The sequence below is a fragment of the Erpetoichthys calabaricus genome, chromosome 1 (assembly GCF_900747795.2).
Source record: "Erpetoichthys calabaricus chromosome 1, fErpCal1.3, whole genome shotgun sequence".
Lineage (NCBI taxonomy): Eukaryota > Metazoa > Chordata > Cladistia > Polypteriformes > Polypteridae > Erpetoichthys > Erpetoichthys calabaricus.
In genome coordinates, this window is record NC_041394.2 from 344,049,883 (window position 1) to 344,076,095 (window position 26,213).

The 26,213-nt window shown below is 39.7% G+C and overlaps 1 protein-coding gene across 2 annotated transcripts; it reads right to left on the bottom strand.

Annotated features, from left to right (window-relative positions):
* Positions 1-4,041: 4,041 nt before the first annotated feature.
* On the bottom strand, positions 4,042-16,330 carry LOC114665223 (zinc finger protein 501-like). 2 transcript variants are annotated; one of them, XM_028819663.2, is made up of 4 exons: positions 16,193-16,330; positions 9,976-10,021; positions 8,084-8,534; positions 4,042-6,097 (listed from the first exon to the last, which is right to left on the bottom strand). In XM_028819663.2, exons 3-4 carry the CDS (start codon positions 8,496-8,498, stop codon positions 5,289-5,291), a joined length of 1,224 nt encoding a protein of 407 aa, XP_028675496.2. In that variant the 5' UTR covers positions 8,499-8,534; positions 9,976-10,021; positions 16,193-16,330; the 3' UTR covers positions 4,042-5,288. The 2 variants fall into 2 exon arrangements, with proteins under 2 accessions (XP_028675496.2, XP_028675503.2); XM_028819670.2 differs by lacking the exon at positions 9,976-10,021 and having other exon boundaries at positions 16,193-16,322.
* Positions 16,331-26,213: the final 9,883 nt, after the last annotated feature.

Sequence of the window (26,213 nt, forward strand, 5' to 3'; positions counted from 1 at the left end):
GTACAGCATGTCAGGCACAACACTAACACCTGCGCATGCTCAGACATCACCAGTGTGCGTGAGGATGCTAAGGACAGCGTGTTGAGACTTCTGTAATCTCGCCGTTGGATCCTGAAGTGATTTGTGCATTGCTGCTGCTGCTATTCTATTAGGTTAACTGGCAGGGCTTGGCATTGTAGTTACATTATCCTAAATTGCGATTCCTTTTCTGTTTGAATACAGAGATGATCATTTGTGAAGTGTCCTGTAACCTTTTTTTTTTGGCCTATTAGCTCTTAACCGGATGAGTGACAGCTTCCATATCTGTTTGGCACAATTAACCCTTGTCTGGTTTATCATTCTTTTCTATTGAACTAAACTGCCCTTATGTTTGCTCCAGTGTTTATCTCCACTAATGTTTCTCTACCCTTTTACCTGCAGGTCAGTACCTCAGACACCGGCTTCGGTGTTGTCCTGAGCCAGGTTACTGAAGGAGCTAAACAACTGGAGATGTATCTCAACTGAAAACTGCTGGACCGGGAAATAAGCTAGGTGGGACATTCTCACCATCAAATGACTGATTTCTCAGCTCAAATGTCACTTCTTATGTAGGGAGTCTTCCCTGGTGATCGACCGCATACCTCAGTCATGTTTGTGTTCCAAATAGGATTCCAACCCTTGGGTCATCAGATAGATTCTGAACCTTCAGCCCAATAGATTCACCATCAAACATAAACAGGAGGTCCATTCATGCCAACACTATGACCTCTTCGCTTGGTTTGCCTACCCCTCTGGCGCTGGGCCAAGTGGGGGCTGTGTCATGGTTCTCCTTCCAGGTTCAACCAAGGTTAATGATACCACCCTGAGGCAAAAAGCAGGTGCAGCTGCTAACAGTATCATCTCTTTTCTCATCTTCAGTGGAGAGAAAACATTCAGTGAGGGCAACTAATCTAGCCCCTTCCAGGTGAAGCCCCATATGAGTGCAGAAGCCCCAGAGAAAGAGAGACAGAGACCACTGAATTTGGACTGAACTTCATAGAAGATTGAGCTCCAAGTCAAGATATACTCTACCAAGCTGTTAATTCCTGGAGTCGAGAAGACTGCCATTGTTTCAATTACTATTATTTTTTTTGGCTGATTTGTCCCATCATGCACCTGTTTTTTCGGCAGTTATCAAAATAGGAATAAATGGGGTGACCCAGCTGGGGCTACAACACTTCCGTGGAGTCCTCTTGTGTCCTTCCACCCACCCATGAATACGCACTTATGTGAAAAAGGACAAGGCCTGGCCCAACTACTCACTCCAATGTGCCCACAGGACGATGTAGAAACTTACCTCCTGGTCTTTGAGTGCACCACACTTGCCACTGCGTGCCAGCAAGGGCCTGGGCACACCTCATTGATCCAGACTGACCTGGCCAGTTGAGTGTCCTAGCTCGACCAATCCATTGGCAGTCTTGGGTTACCACACCGGACCCTCGGAGCTCAAAGACCAGAGATGAGCCTAAAGGAGGCCGAAACATAACCACAGAGAAGGGGCTGCTCCTGGGTGAACCTGAGATGTTACCTCTGTAGTGAGATGGGTCACGTCATGTCGTGACCTGTCCATCACGTGGATGACACAATCGAGTGCACATGGGTCAAGGGCAATGGGTGCTGTTGTGCGGTCATACCTAACCCTCCTGCTTTTTTCTTTACAGGTTCAGCCCGTGTGAATGCCACCTTGTCCATATCCTGTATGATTCTTCCAGAAACATCACTATCTCTGCACCCTGCTATATCCCATCACAACAGTATGACAGCAAGCAGGCGAGTCTAACCAATAGTAATAGTGAGGCACAACGCTACCCTAAAGCAGTCTGCTGGCTAAGTGTACAAGGTCAACTCAAAACTCAGGTGGTGGTGGTGCTGCTGCAGCCTCCATACACTGAAATACTGGTGATGGGAATCTGCTGCAACCATCTGAAGAGGTGACCATGGATAGAATCTGCTTAACAGAAGATGATTGCCATTGATGTAAAGCAGAAGATAAGGCCATGAGTGCCCAGTATGATGCTATAGACCTTGCCAGGATGGGTGTAAACAAGCCTACATCACATCCAATGTCCCTGACCGGATGCCATCATTGGAAACCATGTCTGATTTCATTGCTTCCATACAAGTTTAGTTTTTCCCTGCCAGCTTCTGCTAAGCACGAGAACTGGAATGTTGACTCCTTGAAGTTTGCAAAGAATGCAGTTGCCGCAGTCGCCCTAGTGTCAGGCCTATGCGGTCTAAACTCCACTTTATTTTGGAAAATAATCCATTGTACAGGGTGGCAGAGTTATAAGGCAATTCCAAGAGGGAACTCCTCATCCCGAGACCTTACTGTCATGAGGTGTGTGTGTAACCTGGCCTACACTCACTTACTGGCGAAATCACTGCACATTGTTATTGACCCAGCATGCATGAGAAGGTACACCATTATTGCAGGTCCTGTCCAGAATGCCAGTTGACACAAACTCCCTCACTGGGCTGCATGCCTCTTATCCCCTTGTCGACAATTTGATTTGATCCATTTTAGTGGATCAGAGTAGACCTCATCACCCAACTCAAACCTTCAGCGTGAGGTCATACATATATACTCATCCTTGTAGACTATGCCAACCACTACCCAGAGGCCAGATCCTGCATTGATCTCCCCTAATTTTCTCTCTCTTTATCATCATATTTATTTGGACACCGGTCTGGGTGCTTTGCTGAGCCAGGTTGTCAAAGGAGCTGAACATCTGTTTATGTACCACCACTGGAAACTGCTGAACCAGGAGATGAGGCATGCACCAATTGAGCGGGAGGCCCTTCCCATAAAATGGGTGATTTCTCAGCTCAGATAGCACCTCTTGGGTAGGGAGGTCACCTTGGTGAATGACCACGCACCTCTGCAGTGTTTGTGTTCGCAGGAGGATTCCAACCTTTGGGTCACCAGGTGTTTCTAAGCCTTTGGCTCTATAAATTTAACATCCTTCTTGGACAGGGGGACTCTTCTTGCCAATGCTGATCGCTCTTGACTAGGTTTGTCTGCCCCTGTGTGGCTGGGCTAAGGGTTTGGGGGAGTAACATGTTGACGCATACGTGTCAGAGGTCCACTTTCTGGGCTCATCCAAAGTAAGCAATACTACACCTGGGCAAGTGAGGGGGCGAGGTCACTTTTCACACTTGCAGTGCAGAGAAAACAGTCAATGAGGGCAACTCCTCCCCTTCTGATCTAAGCCCTATAAGAGCACAGAAGCTCGAGAGAGAGAGAGACCTCTCACACTAGACCTGAACTTAATAAAAAATGGAGATCCCAGTCAAGACCCACTCTACTGCACTGTTAATGCAAGAAGACTGACATTATTTCTGAAATTTCTGGCTATTTCACACCCATTTTCTTTGGAAATTATCAAAATAGGATTAAAAAGGGGTGACCAACCTGACACCCCAATGCTTACTTGGAGTTCTCCTATGTCCTTACACATTGGTATAGACAGCAAGATTTACCAAAAAATGAGTGAACTGGTTGATATTGAAAGCTGGGCAAGCAGCTTAACCAACTGCTGGCACAGGCAGCAATGCAGCAGGTCGAACTGGCTGAAGTGGAGGAGTACTACGATGGCACAAACGTGCACTTATTTGGAAGAGACCAAGGCCTGGCCCAACAACTCGCTCCAATGTACTTACTGGACGACACAGAACCCTTCATCCTAATTTTAAAGTGCAATGCCACTTGCCAGTGTGGGACTGGGTGCACCTCATTGAGCCATTTTTGTCAGGGGTGGTCCTGTGGGTGTTCTAAGATATGAAAGATATTATTATAATACACAATATTCCTCACAATAATAATAATAATAATAATAATATAGTAAAATATTATTTCAAGCATATTTCTCACCTGAATAGTTCTAAAAATGAAAAGTAAGCATGTTATTAATGAAACAACTTATTCTAAACAATAATTAAATTCTTGAGGCCTATCACTGCCAGTGTAAATGCTTAGGGTAAGTTTTGGTAAAGCTAAGAAATTATGCGTCAAATAAGGAATAAAATAATCAAAAAATAATTAATGCAGTTTATTTATATCGTCTTCAATTGCATATTTTTTCAAATAACATTTTTCAAAAGAGTGGCACCATTAACAATACATGCATTATTTCTAAAGGAGTTTACAAATTGATCAGCATATCCCAGTATTTACAATTCAGTAAAAAGTAGCTAAATTATTCCGAAACAATGTATGCACTATCTGTATTTTATGTAGGGGATAGGATAAATGTTGAAGAACAATTCGGTAAACTCTCCCCTTTTTAAATGTTTAATACTGTACACTGACATTATGCTGAATGTCTCCAACTTGTCGACATTTTGATATTCCCTGGTGTTCTTACAGTTCTCAGTGGTCCAAACATGTCTTTCACATAACTGATAGATTGAGATTTATCCAAGAACTTTAGAATGGTGTGATGAAATGGTATTCCATTCTTCCTCATCGAGGCACAATAAACTTAAAGCAAAATCTTCCTTGCACCTCTGTTACAGATTTTATTCAGTGTATGCCCGAATGCTCAAGTCAAGTGTATTCACTGCACGTTATCGTGCAGTATGCCATTACTGGTAATATATAAAAGTTTTCGGTTATAATGAAAAATCGTCAGATTACATCGTTATGTCCTCATGAAAAAAATGACCGCATCTCCAAGCATGTAAATAAAAAGGTAAAATACTTATGTAAGACTGTAAGAGTGCTTCCCCTTTGAAAAATCAGCCATCATTTTGTAAACAATATTGAAGACCAATTTGAGACATGAAGAACATGCCAAAGTAGACTGTTTCCACACGAAGTACGTACCCAAATGTTTAAAATTTGAAAGTAGTGGTAAAAATGTGGCCTGCACAGCACATATAATTATTTTTTCTCCAGAAAATTACACTTGTCCGCGGACAACTGAAACCAGAAAAACACGCTTGTCCGACGGTCAATTTACCCGTGTCGGATGAGTCGGGCATTGGATTTCTGCACCCCTGTCTACACTCAGCCATATCCCAGCACAGTGGTGTACTATGATTAAGACAGACGTTTGGTATGGCGTCTGGACTAGTGATCTTTCAGTTAGCAGCTGATCCAAGCGTGGTTTCTTAGGCCATTCCATTTCCTTTTGTGCGTTTTCAAGGTGTCTCCACTGGAAATTCTTTTGTCGGCTTTGGAGAGTACGACAGTGACAAAATTAATTGACACATTGCAAAAAACAACATGGCCTCTTTTACGTGTGAATTCAAGTGTGGCACTGAAGCCTTCACCTGTGACAGAATTGTTCACCACATTCCAAAGAGCAGTATGGCTTCTCTCCAGTGTCAATTTTTTTGTGGCTCTGAAGACCACTCCTGTGACAAAATTGTTTGCCAAATTCCAAAGAGCAAAATGTACTCTCTCCTAGGTGGACTGTTTTGTGTTTTGTAAAAATGCTCTTTTGTGAAAACTGCTTGCCACATTCCAAACAGCAATATGGCTTCTCTCCTATGTGAATTCTTTTGTGGCTCAGAAGGTGACTCCTGCCACGAAATTGTTTGCCACACTCTGTACAGCAATATGGCTTCTCTCCAGTGTGGATTCTTTTATGGATCTGAAGAAGGCTGCTCCTTGAAAACTGTTTGCCACATTCCAAACAGCAATATGGCTTCTCCCCGGTGTGAATTGTTTGGTGGCTATGAAGTCTACTCCTTTGTAAAAACTGCTTGCCACACTCAGAACAGCAATATGGCTTCACTCCCGTATGGATTGATTTGTGTCTTGTAAGAATGCTCTTTCGTGAAAAACACTTGCCACATTCCAAGCAACAATATGGCTTCTCTCCTGTGTGAATTCTTTTGTGGCTCAGAAGATGACTCCTGCCACGGAATCGTTTGCCACACTCTGTACAGCAATACGGCTTCTCTCCAGTATGAATTCTTCTGTGGATCTGAAGAAGGCTTCTTCTTGAAAACTGTTTGCCACATTCCAAACAGCAATATGGCTTCTCTCCGGTGTGAATTCTTAGGTGCCTCTGTAGATTATACCTGCGATAGAACTGTTTGCCACATTCAGAACAACAGTGAGGTTTGTCTCCTGTATGAAATTTAAAAGGAAAAATAAAAGATTGTTTTCATCTCACTGATTAAATACATGCTGGTTGTAATAATATGAACAACCTTGTAGAAGCATAAACAATCATAAAACTTGAGCTGCACATGAAGACACCTGACTTGTTAATTTTCTCATCTGTATTACAACAACTCACCACACGAGTACAACTAACCATCACTAGATTCCCATTCACCCACTAAGGTCCTCTGATTCTGGCAATCTTGTTGTGCCCCACACTACCCTGCACTCTATGGATGACCAGGCCTTCAGCTCCATAGCTCCCAGACAACGCCTTAGACTAAAGCCACTTGACAAAACACGTATATCTAAATAGATTTTTTTTAATTACCAAAGAAAATCAGAGGACTTAACAAGGTGGTATATTAATGCACAGCCCTACAGAAGCTGCAGAGGTCTGGTAAATAATAAGATGAGAAAATCCAGAATCCTTATAATTATTTGTGTCTGTTCTGAAAATGACTTGCAGATGAAACAAGGACTGGTCAGCTTTGGGACACTGCGGTGACATTTCTTCTTCCCATTATATTGTTAATGGATCTGTACTGTCATGATTAATTAATGCCAGTCAAATCAAAATGTGCCATTTTACTGCGAATTTCATTAAATGTATGTGTTCATTTATGTAAATGGTACCTGGTTTATTTATGTCATAGCATTCTAGTATGAAACTTCAACCACTCCAAGCTTCTAATCAGTGAAGAAATAAATTGAACTAAAAATGGTAAATGAACAAAGTTACTGAACTCTTCCATATCTGTAGTACTAGGGTGTTGTACCGTGTTAGCCATTATGAATGTAGAGAAAAGCCAAGCAAAATGACACCTTTTATTGGCTAACTAGAAAGATTACAATATGCAAGCTTTCGAGGCAACTCAGGCCCCTTCTTCATCTTGCCTGAAGAAGGGGCCTGAGTTGCCTCGAAAGCTTGCATATTGTAATCTTTCTAGTTAGCCAATAAAAGGTGTATCATTAATCAAAGACTGGCGGCTGTCACCATTTTGATTAATTTCAGTCAAAGCATTGAGGCCCTCCTTGTGTCATTTTTGGTTATACAAGAAATAAATTGTCCTCTCAGTTGCGAGAAACATTTCATAGATATGTGATACAGTATTTGTCAAATAATACAAAGAGTACACGTATTTCGCCCTTTTGGGGCTCACCAGCTGTACGCACTTTTGCATCCCCTCGTGGGGATCAAACCTCAGACATCAGCACTTGAGGCAACGCCTCTGACGTTGCACCATGGCAGCTGGACTGCTTATTTGGCAGGGCGAAGTTCGATGTATTGCATTAAGTCTGAATTGCAATCTGATTATTAGGCGGTTACCTACCAGGTAACACTTGTGGTTGGTCGGCCAGTTGGCAAACATCCACCACATCCTCTCAGTTGCGAGAAGCATTTCATAGATATGTGATACAGTATCTGCCAAAAACAAAGAGTACACGACACATGTTTTGTCCTTATTTTCAAGTGAAAATTTCCAGTTTGAAGCTTGTACTTCCACAATTCTCAAAGCTCATGAAAGCAGCGTGACTGATGCCAATTGGCCCAAGTTTTTTTTTGTTTTCACTCCTCCTAAAAGAGCTCATGGCTGACACCATCTGACTAACAATTGTGTGTTATTAGTTTAAGATGATTGTGTTTGTCTGTTAATGGGACTGCACTGTTATGAGAAATTAATGCAGAAATTCAGGGAAGAATTCACCAACTTTTCCTTACAACCCTACTTTTGTATAACACTTTTTATAGAAGACAGGCTTGGAGTGTTTGCACAAATTTACAGCCATAATGAAAGAACAGCAATTAAACCTTAACAACATTAACATTAAACACACTATACAACACACCCCTCTATTTCCATTTCTAGGTTTCTCATAAAAAGTACAAGACCTCCCTTTCAGGCCCATAAACCCTAAAAATAATGTTTACTTTTACTTTTCACTTACTTTTTTCAGGTGTTGGCTGATGTTTCTGAATTCTAACAGATGACATTTCTTCAGTTCTCTTTGTTTCAGGCTGTAATGATTCAGACTTTACAAGGATTGAAGGCTCTGATGATGTACAGTGTCTGCTTTGAGAAGAGACTAACCCGGTCACTGCTTCATCTTCACAATCACAATGGTGGTCGCCTTCCTTGACATTTTCCATATTTTTGCAATTGTTTTTCTCAATGCTGACAGACTTCTCTTCAGTCTCTTGTTTAACCCTCACAAACCCGGCTTCACAGTCCTCCTCCTTAATACTTAGACTCTCCTGTTTAGGGTGGATGGATTCCCAATCACAGTCCTCCTTCTTAATACTTACAGCCATTATTTCCCTGGTATTTATGTCAGCCTCACATGTCTCCTTTTTTACATCCATCTAGATATAATCTTAACAGCAGCTTTGTCTATATCTCTGTGAAATAAAATAAATTGATTTCATTCTATCAAAACTGCACCATTCATATGTAACAATATTTGTATTTCATTTCTCAACACTCTCTCGGTTAAGGTTTACATCAAGTCAGGCATTTCAAAACATGTTAACTGCAACTTATCACTCTTCATATCAAATATTCAGATGTCAAACAAAATTTGGAGTGGAGTGAATGTCCAATAAACTGGAAGAGAAGACCATTTCACATAGTTATGTGTCATCAGTATGCATTTATTCTTCATCTCCCTCTTGATTTTTTCCCAGTTCTATGTGGGGTTGATCAGCCTTCTCCAAACAGCTCAGTCCTACACTTCCTCACCATTCAAGCCCATTTCCTTCAGATCTTCTTTTCCTTTATTCATCCACCTCAGCTTTGGCCTCCCTTGCTTTCTCTTACCCTGTAATTCCATTCCCATCACTCTTCTTATCATATGTCCATACCAATTCAACATAATCTCCTGTTAATTTCTTAGATATTTCTCCTACTTTTGTTGTACTTCTGATTGTCTCATCTTTTTTTGTCCTTTTTGTAACTCCATACATCCATCCCTACATTCTCATTTCTTATACTTCTAACTTCTTCTCCTGCACTCCCTTTACAGCCCATGTCTCAGCTCCATACATCATTGCTGTTCTTACCATTGTCCTGAAAACCTTCACCTTAATTTTTTGATCACACAGTACCTCTGATACCCTCTTCCAATTGTTCCATCCACACTGCACTCTATAGGTTATCTCTGCATCTAATTCTTCATCTTGGGCTACCACTGATCCAAGATATTCAAATGTATCCAGTCTTTTCAATAGCTCTCATTGCAGGCTAACTTCTGAATCCTGATCATCACTAAAGCTCACATATTTGCAGGCTAACTTCTGAATCCTGATCATCACTAAAGCTCACATATTCGATCTTCTTCCTATTTATCTACAACCCTCTATCTTTCAAAGCCCTTCTCCATTTTTCTAACTTTCTCGTTTCTGGTGCTACACAATATCATCAGCAAAAAGCCTGCACCAGGGGGATTAATCTTTTATCTCATGATTCAACACATCCATAATCAGATCAAAAAGGTAAGGACTTCAAGAAGATCTGGGACCCAAACAGTTTGTGTACATTTAATCCAAGTAGTGAATACTGCTGACCTTAATGATGGAATGAATCCTGCTCAGCAGTATTAACTACTTGTATTAAACACACACATACTGTTTGGATCCCAGAATTGTGTTGTTGCTTATGTTGAGAAATGTAAATACAAGAAGGTCCTCAGGATTGTATTAAAAAACAGATGCATGTCAGGAAGGGGGAGATAAAAGAGGAAGTCATCTTTACTAGAACACAAAGCCTGCAACAGAAGATGTCAAGAAGGTGGAATAATGTATTTGCTAGATTTGGTTGACATACATCACTGATGAGGCTTACCTTCTACTACTTGGAAGTAGGTTGGACAAAAACCTTTGCATGGTAACTGATTAAAAAAAAAAAAAAAAAAAAATGTAAAAATGAAGCCATTCAACCAGATACTACAATTAAACTTTATGATTGGCTCAGGAAGTAACAGATTTATAAAACCCTTGGTTTCCCCCGTTTAACTGTGAACTTCCCTTCTGCAGAAGTAAAGCGTTACAGTGGGTATAGAAAAGAATCAGCCCCTTCAAAATATTCACATTTTGTTGTTTTGTAGCCTGAAATGAAAACACACACTAATAAAATACATCTCCAGCCATATTTACTCAACACAACTTATAACATTCAAGTGAAAGATATAAGAGCAACAAGTCAGAACATATAAAAAGGAATCACTGAGATGGTTAAATGATCACACTCCTCCAAAAAAATACTTGTAAACTCAATCAGGTGTAACTAATCACCTTCTTCACTGTGCACCAAGCTAATTGGCTTCCACCCGTGATCAACTGTAATCTTTCTGATTATTTCAGCATAAACACAGCAATTCCTGGAGGATTCCAGTGCTTGGCAGTCCAACTGAAAGCAATCAACCAACTATGGGTGGTAAGGCACTGTCAAAAGATCTCAGGCGTAAAGTTGGGGAAAAGCCAAGAGATGGATTAAAAAAAATCAAAGGCTTTATCACTCCCTCAGACCACAGTAAAGTCCACAATCAATTGGTGGAAAGTGTTTGGTACTACTAGGACCCTTCCCAGATTAGGCCATCCCTCCAAACTGGATGGAAGAGCAAGGAGGAAAACTAGTCAGGGAGGCTAACAAGTGGCCTATGGCAACTCTGAAGAAGTTACAGGAATTGTTTGCAAAGAGTGGTCATTGTGTGCATGTGCCAACAATATCCCCATTACTCCACAAATGTGGCTTGTATGGAAGGGTTGCAAGAAAATTCCACTCCTCAAGAAAGGCCACAGCAATTCTTGATTGAGCTTTGCCAAAACATACCTTAAAGAATCTGAGGCCAAACAAAAAAAGGTTTTATGGTCAGATGAGACCAAAACTTGAACTATTTAAATTTACTAAATTTTAATGAAAACAAGACAGGAGTCATGTTGTTTAGACCCAATGGCACCAGCGGGACCCCATGTATCGACCTTTCCACTGTGGCTCAATATGAGAAATCTGTGATCACAAATTTAGGTGTGAAAATGGATTCTACTTTAAAACTTGATAGCCATGTGAACGCAGTGGTAAAATCTTGCTTTTTCCAGTTGAGGCGGCTGTCAAAAATCAAGCCTGCTTTGTCTAAATGCAACCCTAAAACAGTGATACATGTTTTTATAATCTCTCATTTAGATTACTGCAATGTGCATCTTTTTGGAATTACCCAGGCCTCCTTTGCTTGCCTACAGCTGGTGCAAAATGCCATTGCTCGATTGTTAACTAGCATAAGCAAGCAAGAGCACATTACCCCAATTTTGGCTTCCTTACACTGGCTTCCAGTTCGTTTTCGAATCCATTTTAAGATTCTTGTATATGTTTTTAAATTCTTCAATGGTTATCTGTCAGAACTGCTGCACCCTTATGTACTGTCTCATTCTCTCAGGTCAGCAGACCAGATGCTTTTACTTGTTCCTAAGGCACGATGCAAACTCCGAGGTGATCGGGCTTTTTCAGTTGCAGCTCCAAAACTCTGGAACGATGTGCCATTGCATGTTAGGCAGACTCCTTCATGTGCTGTCTTTAAATCTTATTTAAAAACACACTTTTACTCCCTAGCCTTTGACCCAGTGTGAGATGTTGACTGGGACTTTGACTACCTGTACACTTTTTTTATTATGAACTTCTTCAGCTCTTATGTGTCTCTGTTTCTTTTACCTCTTTGGTTACTGGGTGTCTTATATGTTGGGTTTTATTGTACAGTACTTTGGTCAGCCCTGATGTTGTTTTTAAAGTGCTTTATAAATAAATAAATAAAAATTAAAAATATTTGGCCTCAACATCAAATGGTATATCTGGCGGAAAGCCAATACAGCTTACCATGCAAAGAACACCAAACCCACAGTAAAGCATGGAGTTGGTAGCATCCTGGTGTGGGGGTATTTCTCTGGGGCACTTACCAAATACAAGGAAAAATGTATGGGACAAAATATAGCCAAATATTTGAGGAAATCCCGCTGCCCTCTGCCAGAAAGTTGTCAATAGAAAGAAGGTTTACCTTCCAACATGACAATGTCCCGAAGCACACAGCAAACTAGACCACACAGTGTCTGAAGGAGAAAAGGGTGAATGTCCTTGCATGGCCTAGTTTCTACATGACATGAAGATTGAATTCCATCAACGGTCACCATCCAGTTTCACTGAGCTTGAGCAGTTCCGTAAAGACGACTTGGCAAATATCGTAGGCACAGTCTAGATGTGCAGAGTTGGTAGGGAAGTATCCCAACAGACTCATGGCTGTGATTAAAGCAAAAGGTGGTCTCACAAAGTACTGACATAGGTGGTGATCCTTAAACCATCTCAGTGATTTTTTTTTTTTCAGAACTGTAGCTACTATACTTGTGATTTGGCTGTTACAATATGCATTTCACCAATATAGCTAGAGAAAACAAAATGTTTAAATTTCAAGTTGTAAAGCAACAAGATATGAATATTTTGAAGAGGGTGATTCTTTTCTATACCCACTATAACTAACATGACTTGAGCAACAGTGGATTGGTCACCAACTTATCTATCGTCTTTAAACAAGGCACCATGGATCGAAAGGAGAAAGAAGGAGGAAATCAAAGCGATGTGTTTGAAGTGTCTGCCTCTTCGAGTTTGCTGATTCGGGAGGATCGATGTGACTGAACGAAAATGTGGAAAGGAATGAATAGGAGAAGGAGGTGACAGTGTGAAGTAGAAATGGGATTTGTTAACCTGAAGCTAACTTGAGGTATAGTCAACGACGACACGCCGGGCACAGGGGGTTTCAGTTCCGGGGAAATGTTGATTGTAGGAGGGCCTCATTTTGATAGACACAAGAACGTGGCTCACCCCTGATTGCAGTAACTCGAAGTGAAGCAAATGAAAACTTGCACACCCATAAAGTGTCGTCCACAAACCCCAAGCACTTACCCTGTCTTTCAGTGATGGGATTTTTTTTTTTCTGAAGTCGCTCACAATCCTACTTCACTTTCGATCCACATGCACATGTACTGTATATTGTTTTCCTTCTTTTTTTGTGTAATGGCAGTTGGCAATCCAACTGAAGGTGCACTGCCGCCATCTACTGGACTGGAGTGTGATGCAGAAAGGGGATGGATATTTGAGGAGTAAACCATAAGACAATGATTTTTTATATTATGTACATTAAAGAACCATTAACAAATCAAATGCAATTAATAATATATTGAACAATTATTATAAAAGTAAAGTTGAATAAATCGGACTCTGCATGAATAAAAGGTAAAAGTACCTCTTCTGGTTAACGAAAATAGCCGAAATGATTATAGAAATCTACGTTTTGTAAATAATACTTGTGTGCAAAATTTGGTTGACCTAAGTGAAAGCCTACTCAAATGGTCATGTTTATATATATATACACACACACACACACACACAAAGACATAACTCCAAATATGGTATTTTCAGACTCATAGAGGTCTAAAACATCAAGATACATCAAAATCTTGACATCGAATCTTTGGAGGATTTCAATACTTTCTCTATACTTCTTATAATAGAAGGTAAAAAAAAAGGTAGAAATGCAGTAACATTATTAAATGTGTCTGAAATCGCTCAGAAAGATGAAGCCTCACAAACATCAGGATTTAGTAATAGAAAAAAGGAAGCTAATGTTAGCTTGACATGACTGAGAGGGAGGAGGCTAACGTTATGGTAATAAGGAGCAGGAGAAAAACAAAAACATAGAGGCAAGAGGCTAACATTACCAATGATGATGATGATGATGATGATGAAGCCCTGCCCCTTCTGATGATCAGCGGCAGAAACCTTACGGTATTTCTGTAAACTCTGCATTATGGGTACACTCTTAAACACCCTGGTTCTTTAATAGCAGTTTATGGTTCTTTACTGGGTCGTGTGGTTCCTTGTGGAACTATGGCTTGACCAAACAACATTTAATTCTGGGAAGGGTTCTGTCTGCTTTGAAAAAGTTTCCAATATCTTAAAAAAAAAAAAAAAAAAAAAAAAAAACTGCAGTATTTCATGTTTCGTAGACTAACTAGCAGGAAACTAACAGATTAAGAAAACCTGCCTGTTACTGTATGCAGCAAGAGTCCCTTTAAAAATAATGAGCCACTGGTATTTCACAAAATTGTGTTTATCAATTCATGGTCATTTACTTTATGGAGCCATCATGTGGATGGGTCTTCTGAGGGAGGAAAAAAAAAATGGTTCCCACTTTGGCATCACTCTGAAGAACCCACTCTGGCACTTTTATTTTTAAGAGTGTACCATGAACATAGTACAGAAGAAAACTGGCTATTTGGCAAAAGGCCTTTATTTTAAAAAGAAGTACAGAAGTGTATTAGGGCCACAGAGAAGAAGAAAAAAAAAAAATACAGACACAGTAAAGAAAAAAAAATGTCAAGAATGTCAACATGCCGACTTTAATCTTGATGCTTATGTCAAGAATAAAGTTGACATGTTCACTTATTCTCGTAGTTTCGTAAACTTCATCTTAAAATCAATGTTTAATTCACTAGATTTTCTCAAACCCAGTCATAACTAATGAAGCACATTAAATGCTATGCTTACTGTGAGAAAGTGTGTTTAATACATGCTTTAATGCATTTCATCATGAAAATGATATCAAGAATTTATCTTAGCATTGTAAATGTTCAGAGAGCAGGAATATCATGAAATTAATGTATTCGCTGCCTGCAGCTCCTCTCAACTGAAGTTAATTGCTACGTAATTCTGAAACTAACAACTGGGTCAGGGAACACTTAATACAAAGTATTTAATGTGCTACATTAGCTATGACGAAGTTTGAGAAAATCTAGTAAACATTGATTTTAAGATGAAGTTTACAACATGGCAAAGTTAAACTAGAGAGAGAAAAAAAACAAGGGTTTAAAAGTGGAAATGTCGACTTTAATCTTGATATAAACAGTGAGATTAAAGTGTGAAATGTTGAGAATAAAAGTCGACTTCTTTCTTGAGATGCACTTTTTTTTTTCCTTCACCGAGTCCTTAGTTTTTTCTTCTCAATGGCCCTAATATGTTTCCATAAAGAACCCCGTTTTGGCTTTTGTGTGTTTTTCTATTTATTGTTCTGCAGACATTTTTTTCCTGTGGTGTCCCACTTTCTAAATATCATGTATGTTGGAAACAACAATAAAACTGTGGTTCACAAATCATTAACAATTGATTACACAGATTCTAATAACAAACTCACTCCTATGGATCTTCATTTGGAATTTAGAAGAATGCATAAGGGTCAGAGGTGTCTGCGACTCCTTGTTACAGTAGATTTCATTTAATTTGTCTCCGTGTGTGTGTGTGTTTGTGTAAGAGATGCTGATGCCCAGGGCCACCGGAGAATCTTAATCAGGCGTTATGCCGAATCCCACCCCTCTTCTCAAATTGTCTGATTTGCAGCAGCAGTCATTTCAATGGCACAATCTGCAGGTCAGTAATTGACAACAAATTCAAAATCTGAAGTGATTCTGAACTTCTGGACTGGAGGGTTGGGGGCGGGCGGTTATTTTGACAGAGTTGGTATCAACATCCTAAAATTCTGTTCAGCTAGAGTCGAATAATATTGCCTAACTCCAAATGCAGTAGCACGCACACTATAAATAAGTGTGATCTTATGATCGTTGTAGGCTCTCCTAATAGGCCAGTATCAATCAATAGCTCTTGCATATTTACCTTAACAAAGATAAAACAATACGTTCATTTTATTTTTTTAAAACTGGATGACGCGCATAGGACGAGGTCTTGGAGGGCGGTGCGAATTCGGAAAAACACCCGGCCCCGTGTTGTCGGTACTTTGAAATATAACACTGTTATGGATAACGTGAAGTGAACCGGAGGAAAAGACACCAATGAACAACAACGACGACATGCCGGCCACAGGAAAATTCACTCGAGCAAAGCACCTTGGTGGGCTGACTGACATGAACGCGCAGCTCGCCTCAGATTCAGGTCGCGAACAGTAACCGTGTGGAGCGAACGAAATCTAACGTGTTCACAAAATGCACCTCCCCAAACTCCAAGTACTTACCCTCTCTCTGTCGCTCAGTTATGCGATTCTAAACTCGTTCGACTCCTGTTTCAGATGGGTCTAGCAGCAGACGACACTCTTATCCTGCTTCGTACCACTTCTTTCTTCTTAGAACTGCAGACCGGAGAGCGCTAGCCGTCGCTCTTTATGACGTCACGAAATACGTCACTCTACGACTTGCTAGAAGCAGTTGAATAGGAGATTAATAAAAGGTAAAGTACCACTTCTGGTTAGCGGAAATGGCCCAAAAGTTGATGAAAATCTACGTTTTGTACCTTACCTGTATGCAAAATGTGGTTGACCTAAGTGAAAGTGTGCTCAGGTTATCGTGTTTAGACACCCACACGGACACAGACACGGACATAATCCAAAAAATGGTATTTTCGGACTCGGGGAGGTCCAAAATCTCGAAATGGATTTTTTGGAGGATTCCAATACTTTCCCTATACAGTACTTCGTATACAAGAAAGTAAAAAGTAGGAATACACCCAATTAATTACATTAGTGAAATTTTGCGAATAATCTTTAACAGCTAAAAATTCTTATCATTTACTGTTATGGTGTAACATAGGTCAAAATAAACCCTAGCGTTTATGAGTATATTATAAGAACAGCTACAGCTTCATTAAGAGATCTCAGAAATGGCCACAACTGAGATGCAGGGGAAGACCAGGCAGGTTGTCTCAGGGGTGGTCTAGCAAAAGTTATTATATCTATGGTGTGCTGACGTCACTGGGTAGTGTGTAAACAATACAGTGATGAGTAGCAGACCGCCGGGTAAACAGTAGGATTGTTAGTTATATCACGGAATAAAACTCGTATTTTTGTCAACGAAAAATCATCTTTTCGTGTATCAGAGTTTCACATTTCTGGAGAGTATTTCAACACAGGTAACTTTTTCAAGCACTGATTTGAAGATCTTTGAATCCTGAATTTAGATAGATAGATAGATAGATAGATAGATAGATAGATAGATAGATAGATAGATAGATAGATAGATAGTGTAACAGATGGCACACGTGGACTGACATCCTGGCCAAGACTGAACAGGGATTTTTACCCAACTGGGAGGCTAGTGCATTGGATGGACTGGGAGAGACAAAGCAGAAGATAGATAGATACTTTATTAATCCCAAGGTGAAATTCACATACTCCAGCAGCAGCATACTGATACAAAAAACAATATTAAATTAAAGAGTAATAAAAATGCAGGTAAAAACAGACAATAACTTTGAATAATGTTAACGTTTACCCCCCAGAGTGGAATTGAAGAGTCGCATAGTTTGGGGGAGGAACGATCTCCTCAGTCTGTCAGTGGAGCAGGACATTGACAGCAGTCTGTCGCTGAAGCTGCTCCTCTGTCTGGAGATGATACTGTTCAGTGGATGCAGTGGATTCTTCATAATTGATAGGAGCCTGCTCAGCGCCCGTCGCTCCGCCACAGATGTCAAACTGTCCAGCTCAATGCCTACAATAGAGCCTGCCTTCCTCACCAGTTTGTCCAGGCGTGAGGCATCCTTCTTCTTAATGCTGCCTCCCCAGCACACCACCGCATAGAAGAGGGAGCTCACCACAACCGTCTGATAGAACATCTGCAGCATCTTATTGCAGACGTTGAAGGACGCCAGTCTTCTAAGGAAGTATAGCCGGCTCTGTCCTCTCTTGTTGCACAGAGAATCAGTATTGGCAGTCCAGTCCAATTTACCATCCAGCTGCACTCCCAGGTATTTATAGGTCTGCACCATCTGCACACAGTCACCTCTGATGATCATGGGGTCCAGGAGGGGCCTGGGCCTCCTAAAATCCACCACCAGCTCCTTGGTTTTGCTGGTGTTCAGTTGTAGGTGGTTTGAGTCGCACCATTTAACAAAGTCCTTGATGATGTTCCTATACTCCTCCTCCTGCCCACTCCTGATGCAGCCCACAATAGCAGTGCCATTTTTATTATATATTATTATTTAATTATTGTATAATATTATTTATTGTGCAATGTGCTAGTTGTTTACGTTAACTTCATTGGTGCTGCTGAAAACTGAAATGTACTGAGCTCTATTGGGGCATGTTGTTACATGTCACATGCGTAGAATTCCGTCAAAACAAGACATTATATTTCATCAAAGGATGAAATATGGGAGCATGACATCACTGATATCATCATGAAGTTGCCTGCCCCCATTCGTGTTGGTGGAACTGCCAGAAGCAGCAAGCAGTTTAAGTTTCGTTATGGATTGTTGTGCAACTATGGCGCTGACATATGCCTGGACTAGACCTGTAACAGTGAGAAGCCTATGACTGTAAAGTTGTGTTTTGTTACAGGAACATGATGCTGTTGCAACTGAGTTAGTCTGTAGTAGTTGGTATGTTGTAAAGGCATACTTGATGACAGCTTTAACTATTTGTGACAACATGCCCCTGCTTGTGAGACAACATACCCCGTCACATCTCAAGTGTCCCGGTTTAAATTAGTTTATTACATACTACGTATCTCTTTTGATAATGCTTGTTATGTTGTATCTATTTAATAGTAATTTACCTAATCAATACAGGCCTTTGCTTGGCAATAACTTTATATTTATCCCATCCACAGCTGACTAAGTAAAACTTGAAACAACTTGCCCCGTCTTCCCCTACACTTGAAGCTGAAACTGAGCAGATTTTCAGAATATAAAAAGATCTCTTTTATAAATTCCATGCAGTCTTATCTGAGAACAAAAAAAGACTGTTGCTCTCGAGAAATAAATGAGAGACAGGAGCCAAAACTGTTTATCCATTTTTTGTATCATTACAGTCTCGTTTGTGTCTAGGAGAAGTTGAACAGAAATAAAAGAGATCTTGGGAACAATTTTTTATTCCTCCGGGGATTTTTTTTTAACTTAGATATTAATATACAACATGTTTGCAAGTGCTGAAACGTTTCATTGCTAATTATCTTTTTGTGAAATTAGAGAAGTGTGAATTTCATATGGATCAATACAATTGCATGAACAATTAGCAATAACTCTTCATCTTGCTGTCTGCGCGTCTTTCTAATTTTGTAGTCTGTTATATTACCCTTCACTATGTTTGGAAGGGATTTGCAAAAAAAAAGGCCAAAAAAAATCCACCATTAAAAATGAGGGATACTATTCTGTTACTGTGGTGGGCTGGCGCCCTGCCCAGGGATTTGTTCCTGCCTTACGGCCTATGTTGGCTTGGATTGGCTCCAGCAGACCCCTGTGACCCTATAGTTAGGATATATATAGTAATCAGGCGCTGCTGTGAGTGGCAGCTATTCCAGCAGCTCCGTGTATATCAGTATGCTGCTGCTGGAGTATGTGAATTTCCCCTTGGGATTAATAAAGTATCTATCTAATCTAATCTAGCAGGTTGGATAATGACTGACTGACTATTCCATTATTTTCTCCTCAGTTCAGTGTTTCCTCTTTCCGGTCAGTAAATCTGCTGTTTATCTTATGTTTACAACTAAGTTACCAAAACATTTTATCAAATATCTTGGCTAATCAGTGCATTTGTTTTAGTTAATGTTCCGTTCAATTGCTATTCCAATTTGGTCTTAATGCTTCCAATTTTCAAAATGGTGAGCGCTTTGAGTAGTGAGAAAAGCGCTATATAAATGTAAAGAATTATTATTATTATTATGTCATTCGTTTTAAGCTGCCCTTTTGAGCATTAGCTGTATTTTTTTGCTACAACTTCAAAGAACTCATATACTTTTCTTATTGTAATATTTGGGTAGCACTGTCATCTGTGGGTGATTTTTGTATTGTTATTGTTCTGTATTTTAACTATTGTAATAGTTATTTTAATTCTATGTTTTATTGTACAAAGCTGTGTGACTTTTGTCTGTGATAGGTGCTTTATTAAAACATTTTTACATTACTTACTTACTGTATATTAAGCCTAATTAATATCAAACCTTTCAGATTATATATTTGGTTTTTACAAAGCCAAATGTATTTATTATTCCCTAAACTAGAAGTGCTGTGGAATCACTGGCTAAATAATTTTCTCTTAATTGTTGACAAATTATTATGTCTTTGTCAGTTTTGGAGATGGGTATACAACCAAACTTTTCTGTAGCAATGATGTCCTTTACCCTGACGAAACACCACTGACCAGCCTTGATTGTCTTTGTCCAAGCAACCAAGTCCTTGCCAGGTGGTCAGATGGCAGGTTTTGTTTACAGTGCTGTAACTGAATTTGTTGACCAGCTCGCAGAGCTGCAAGAGGAAAACAGACCAGTTAAGAGAAAATTCGATAGTGACCATGCGTTGGCTGCAGAGGTTTATAAAGTCACTCACTCTCAAAGCTTAGAGCCAAAAACTCAGTCACATTATGGAGAGGCTTCAGTCTTTACTGAAATGAACGTTGTCCAGCAGCTTCCTTCCACTAATCAGTTACCAGCTAAAGAGTCGTTTCTTGGATTGCTTCTGCCATCACCTCATGAGCCAAATTTATTTGGCAGTCAGATTCACCACAGCAAAGTCACAACAGCAGAATAAAGCCTTTATGGGTAGAACAACTTCTAGTTCTAGTTCAAGCCCACCTCCTTCCCTGACAGACACAGCGATTGTGGAGCACAGTCCACAGTTGGTTCCTGATGAAGTACACTGTCAGCCAGCACAAGATCAGTTTCCATGTGTGTCATGCAAAGCTGAAGCTGAAATACTACAATTAGAAAAGCAGAGGCTGGAACAACTAATGTCAAGCGCTGGTAAGTGAATATTTTTTGGCCATACATGGTTGACACATGTCAAAACACTTCAGTATAGGATTTTCTCCCCCAAAAGTATTAATTTACTAATTTTTAGATATGAGTGTTCTTACCAATACTCATTGTTTTTGTCACAATATAGCCACAATACATGACCCATTTTTACAAATAAAATCCCCTTAAAAGTCAGCAGTTATGATGAAATTGATTGATTGATTGATTGATTGATTGATACATACATATATAATCATGTCATCCTCTGTTTGAATTTTCAGGGGGAAAATGTAGAACCAATTAAATACAAGTTATACTTCCCACACAGCTAAAATATCTCTATTATAAAAAAAAAATCTTGGTGAAAGGGAGACCAGGGACATGAGACATGATCTTCTCAGAAGGCACTTAAAAGACCCATGAGATGTAAGAGATTGGCCAAGGTGCGTCTGGCGGGGACCTTAAACATGAGACTTGGTGCCAAGAGATTACAATTTGAACGTCACACGAGACAAGGCAGTGAGACAACATTTAAAACAAGTTCACGGACCTCTAACCAAGCAGTTGTTGGAATGGTAGTCAGACATCATGTGCTCCCAGCTCTTAAAACAATGACAAGCAGAACATGCAGCTTGCCAGCAACAGCAGTTGGAAGCCAGCAGATGATCTGACATGCGTTCAGGTCCCCCCTCCCCCCTTCACAACGCGAGCGGCAGAGACACGAAGTGGCAAAAGGACAGCTGCTGTACAGGCTTTGAAATGATCGACGGGCAGCGCGACAAACATAACAGGCACCTCGCCAGCAGCAGAAAGCCAGCAGATGATCCGACTGCATCTCCTCAGCATGCATTCAGCTGCCCCCCATTCACAACGCAAGCAGCGTTTTATGTCCTGCGAGAAAGAGAATTAACCATGCCCAGGGCTGGAAATAAAGGACAAGTATTATTTTTACAAAAGCTTTAAAGTAAAAGTGAAAACAATGCATACGTAACAATTCCCATTGTATATCCGGTAAATAAAACGCGGGGGTGGGTGAGCACAGCCCCCTAGTTTATGTTGAGGTAAATGTTCGACCAAACATGAACACATTTTATAGCACTTTTATATAGTTCATCACTCAGTACGTGTCTAGTGCACAAATTTGCCTTTTTTCTTATTAGAAAGTGCCAGTACATGGCTAATGATGCTAACAAATAAGTTTAAACATATAACAAGACCTAACATTATACTAAATGCTCCAAATGGCATACTTCATAAGATTTAATTTCTACTAAATAACTTTTTTTTAATTTAGCATTTTGTCAATAAACAACAAAATGACTCAATTTGGAACAACCAAAAAGCTGAAACACAGTACATTTGGAACTATATTACTATTTAAATCAAGTTAATCAAGTCTGTTTAACTAGGGGGTTAACTAGGGGCTAACTAGCAGGCTTTTCCCCCTGCTCGCTTCGCTCGCCAACACTGTTGGCTGCTCTATGCGCTAGTCTCTTTGCAATTCTGCCGCTTGCGTATGGGGCTGTGGATGTGCATTTTTAATTGTAATAATAATAATAATTTTCAGTGTGTTTGAACTTTTAGTTGCACTGAATCCAGTTAATATCATGGCAACACTATTATAGAGCAGGTGTTGTATATAGCCTACTAATAATATTAAGTATATCAGAACTTTTTGAGTACACAATGCCAGTATTAGTTGTTTTTGGAGATGTTAAAGATGAAAATTAAGCCATGTTGAAATAATGTAATCAACCCCATAATAAGTATGCCTCTTTATAAGTCTTTTGCTTGCAGACTGTGAAGAACTTAATGCAATTCAAGTCTTCCTACACAGTGTCGGGGAGTTCAAGAGAGGCAACATATCTGCAGTTTCCAGTTTCAGTTTGGGCCATCAAGACTTATGTCCAGGGAGTGAGCTCTCCTTGTCTTCTGTCAGACTGGCAGCCATACACCAAGAGGCCAAACAAGATTGCATGCGTTCTTTTCATTTTCTTTGTGACCACTTTTTTTCTGTTAAAGAATGAGAAAATTCTGTGGCTTTTTGAAAACATGGAAAGATTCCTGAGGGAAAAAGACTTCTTGAAGTAAAAAAAGTAACTGGAATTCTCAGTAAGTTTCATTTGTTGTTGTGTTTTTTGTTTTTTTTATACACGCTATATGTATGTATTGTATATCATATGTCTCTAAAATGTGTTGTGTTTAAAATAAAGTAACCATTAACTATTTATAGAGATATTCTTCTTATTCCTTCTGAACTACAGCATATGTGATGCGGAGTGGTGCCGTAAGTGGATGGACAGCAGTGGAAATGTCCAAATTGAAGACAGGCCTTATTAACAAGTGCCGCACAAGAACCTGTACGAGTAGCAGCAATTCACCCTGAGGAGGCGTACACCCTTGTTACTTATTGTTTTTCTCTCTGTAATATTTCTCCCCCTTTTTCCCCCGACACTGCAAAACTGGGTAATGCAGTCACACAATACGATGCATACATTGCTGTGAATTGTGTGTTTTCTTATATTAAAAATATATAAATGTATAAATGTCCTTTATTATTTACAAGTATATAGAATTTCTTAGGGGAAGTCTAAGGCCTCTACTTGTTTACTTGAGTTGCTTTTAAGAAGTTTTGATGTTCTTAAAATAAAAGTTTAAAAAAATGTGTTATTTTATTACATAAAGCACTTACATTGATGAACAATTGTTAATTTTGTTTGACAGTTTATGTCTGTTTTAAAATTGTAACATTGGCTTAAATAATGTGACAGACAGCTGGTAGCTCAGTCCGGCTGGGACACCCCTGAAATGGAAGGATGGGGGAAGGCAGCTACTTGTGGACACTGCCTCCCCCAAAACGCTAGATGGCAGCTCCCCTGGAGTGTAGTGGTGCCCCAGATTCCCACAGGGTATCCTGGAACTTGGAGTTCGGTTCCTCAGCCCTGTTGGGTGCCACCAGGGGGTGCTGTGAAAGGACCTGGGGAATCATGCTTCCCTTATAGCCCGGAGGTACTAGGAAGTCATGAAGACGGAAGCCCCAAAGTATTTCCGGGCTGATTAAAGAACTTGAGTTCTCTATCTGACCCGGAAGTGCTGGCAAGTCACATGAGAGGAAGAAGAGAAGCACTTCCAGGTCAAGAACTATATAAAGGACTGCTGAAGACCCAGCAGGCCAGCCAGAGTCGGGTGGAGGTGGATGAAGTTTGCTGGGAGGTGTGGAGGAGAAAAGAGAACTGTATTTGTGATTATTATTACTGTTAATTGCCTGTATTATTATGGCTGTGGTGCATAGGGAGCACTGTGAGAAGAAAATAATTAAAAGAACTCCTTTGTGCTTTTATCCAGTGTCCTGAGTGTCTGTCTGTGGGGTTTAAAGGGGCAACAGTGCTACCTAGCGTTCACAATAGAAACTTGTTTAAAAATTTGGAACAGTTAATGTAGAAGTGTTTTAATTCAAACACCAGAGTAAAAACGCATCAAAAGATACATGTTTGACTATACGTTGCAGAGTGTGACTACTTTTCATTACTTTATTAATGTAATTTGAATTTACAATAAATTCATTTTGAATTATTTACAGTTGCACTGTTTTTCAAGTTTTATCTGCATTGCTATTGAGATATGTGATGAATACTTTGCTCCAGTAAGGCTCCAAGGTTGCTTCTATTAAGTACAGGGAGAAACAAATAAATCATTATTAAGGTTTAGAGGATACACTCCTGAGATCTTTGTACACTCTCTTATTTCTCCTCTTTCTCTCAATCTTAGCTCTTTTTTTCTCTTGATTGTTGCTCCTAAGGCATTTTAGGAGAAATACATGAGTGAAAGATGAAACCTAAATGACTCAGTAATGAGAATCAAATTTGTGTCTCCTGAGCACTAAATAGGACATCACTGAACAGTATTTTTATTCCTCTGGGTCTAAACAAAGAGACCAGGATCACCCTTAAAAATATCATCAACCAATGTTTGAAAACCTGCAGGTGCCTTGGTGTGCCCATAGGACATTGCTCAATATTAGTAATTTCCAGTGGAAGTGTTAGAAGCTGTTTTTCCATTTGTCACATCCCTTATAATAATTAATTTGTATGCAGCTCTTAGATTGACTTTAAAGAAACTTACTACTTGATTAAGAAGGGATGACATAAGTGCAGGGGGTAATTGTTCTTTATAGTACTTTGGGTTAATTCACTGTAGTCCATATACCCCAGTGGACTTCATAATGGAACTGTAAGCCCATTCTGACAAATTTCTATAGTTTGAGTTAGCACATAATTCTACCTTTATGGAACAAGCACATTGGGTAGAAGATGAATGTCTGAGTCATTCTCACGATTGTGGGGAGTACTTGTGAAAGACTTTTATTAAATACATTGTGAAACTCAGAATACTCAATTGGATAATGTTTTGAGCACAAAGAATAAGGGTCTGTAATTGAACATCAAGGCCCCCTTCCTTACATTTCTTACTCCAATTCCCAATCTATTATGGGATTATGTTTGCACAGGCAAGGGAGACCTAAAATAATCTGACAAACAAGACAAAAATGGTCAACATCTCCCTATGAAACAACACCACTGGTAACTGTAGAGGTGGGGGATATGCATTATAAATACTCATTACTGTTCATTTTCCCATCAACTAAAACGACTTGTCATTTAAATTTTAAAGCAACAGGGTGTATTCTCAGTTCCCTTAATAATGTGCTTCCCCACAATCAATAAGTGTAGATACCTGAACATTATAAACAACAGTTGGAAGCATAGATCATTTTGCCTAAATTCACTTTCCCAGTTTAACAGAAAATTGGGCTTTTCCTGTAGACTTCCACAAATTCAACTGCTTTCTTATATCTCTGCTTTAATCGCTAGTGACACACTTTGTTTAATTTTGTGCCCCCCAGCTAAGTTCATTCATTTCCTTTGCTAGAGAAACTTTTACCACTAACATATTTTCATAGAGGTAGGTGATTACAGAAACATCTTCTCACAATACATCTACCTCCAAATCACTCATGGTGATCCGAGGTAGAAAAAGGCAGACAGTACGAAAATTAAGAGTGAAGATCAGGAAAAAGAATGGAGTCAAAGGTAAAGCAAAGATCAGGACCCATCAAGAAGAGAAAACAAATCTGAAAGGCAAAAAGTGGGGCTTGTTATTATATTTAAGTGATTTATGTTTGAAACCATTAGCTATTCTATTTTACTACACAAGCTGAGAAATGACTTTGGGCTTATTGACAATGTCCTTACCTGGTTTAGTTCATTTAATCAAATTGATAACAGTATGTACAGAAATGTGCTGACAGTACTC

Bases quoted from the DNA above. Each gene is read 5' to 3' on its own strand.
- LOC114665223 (XM_028819663.2), bottom strand. From the start codon at position 8,498: ATGGATGTAAAAAAGGAGACATGTGAGGCTGACATAAATACCAGGGAA. The intron at 6,098-8,083 runs GTAAGTGAAAAG...AATTTCATACAG, and splicing joins TCAGCCAACACCTGAAAAAA to GAGACAAACCTCACTGTTGT.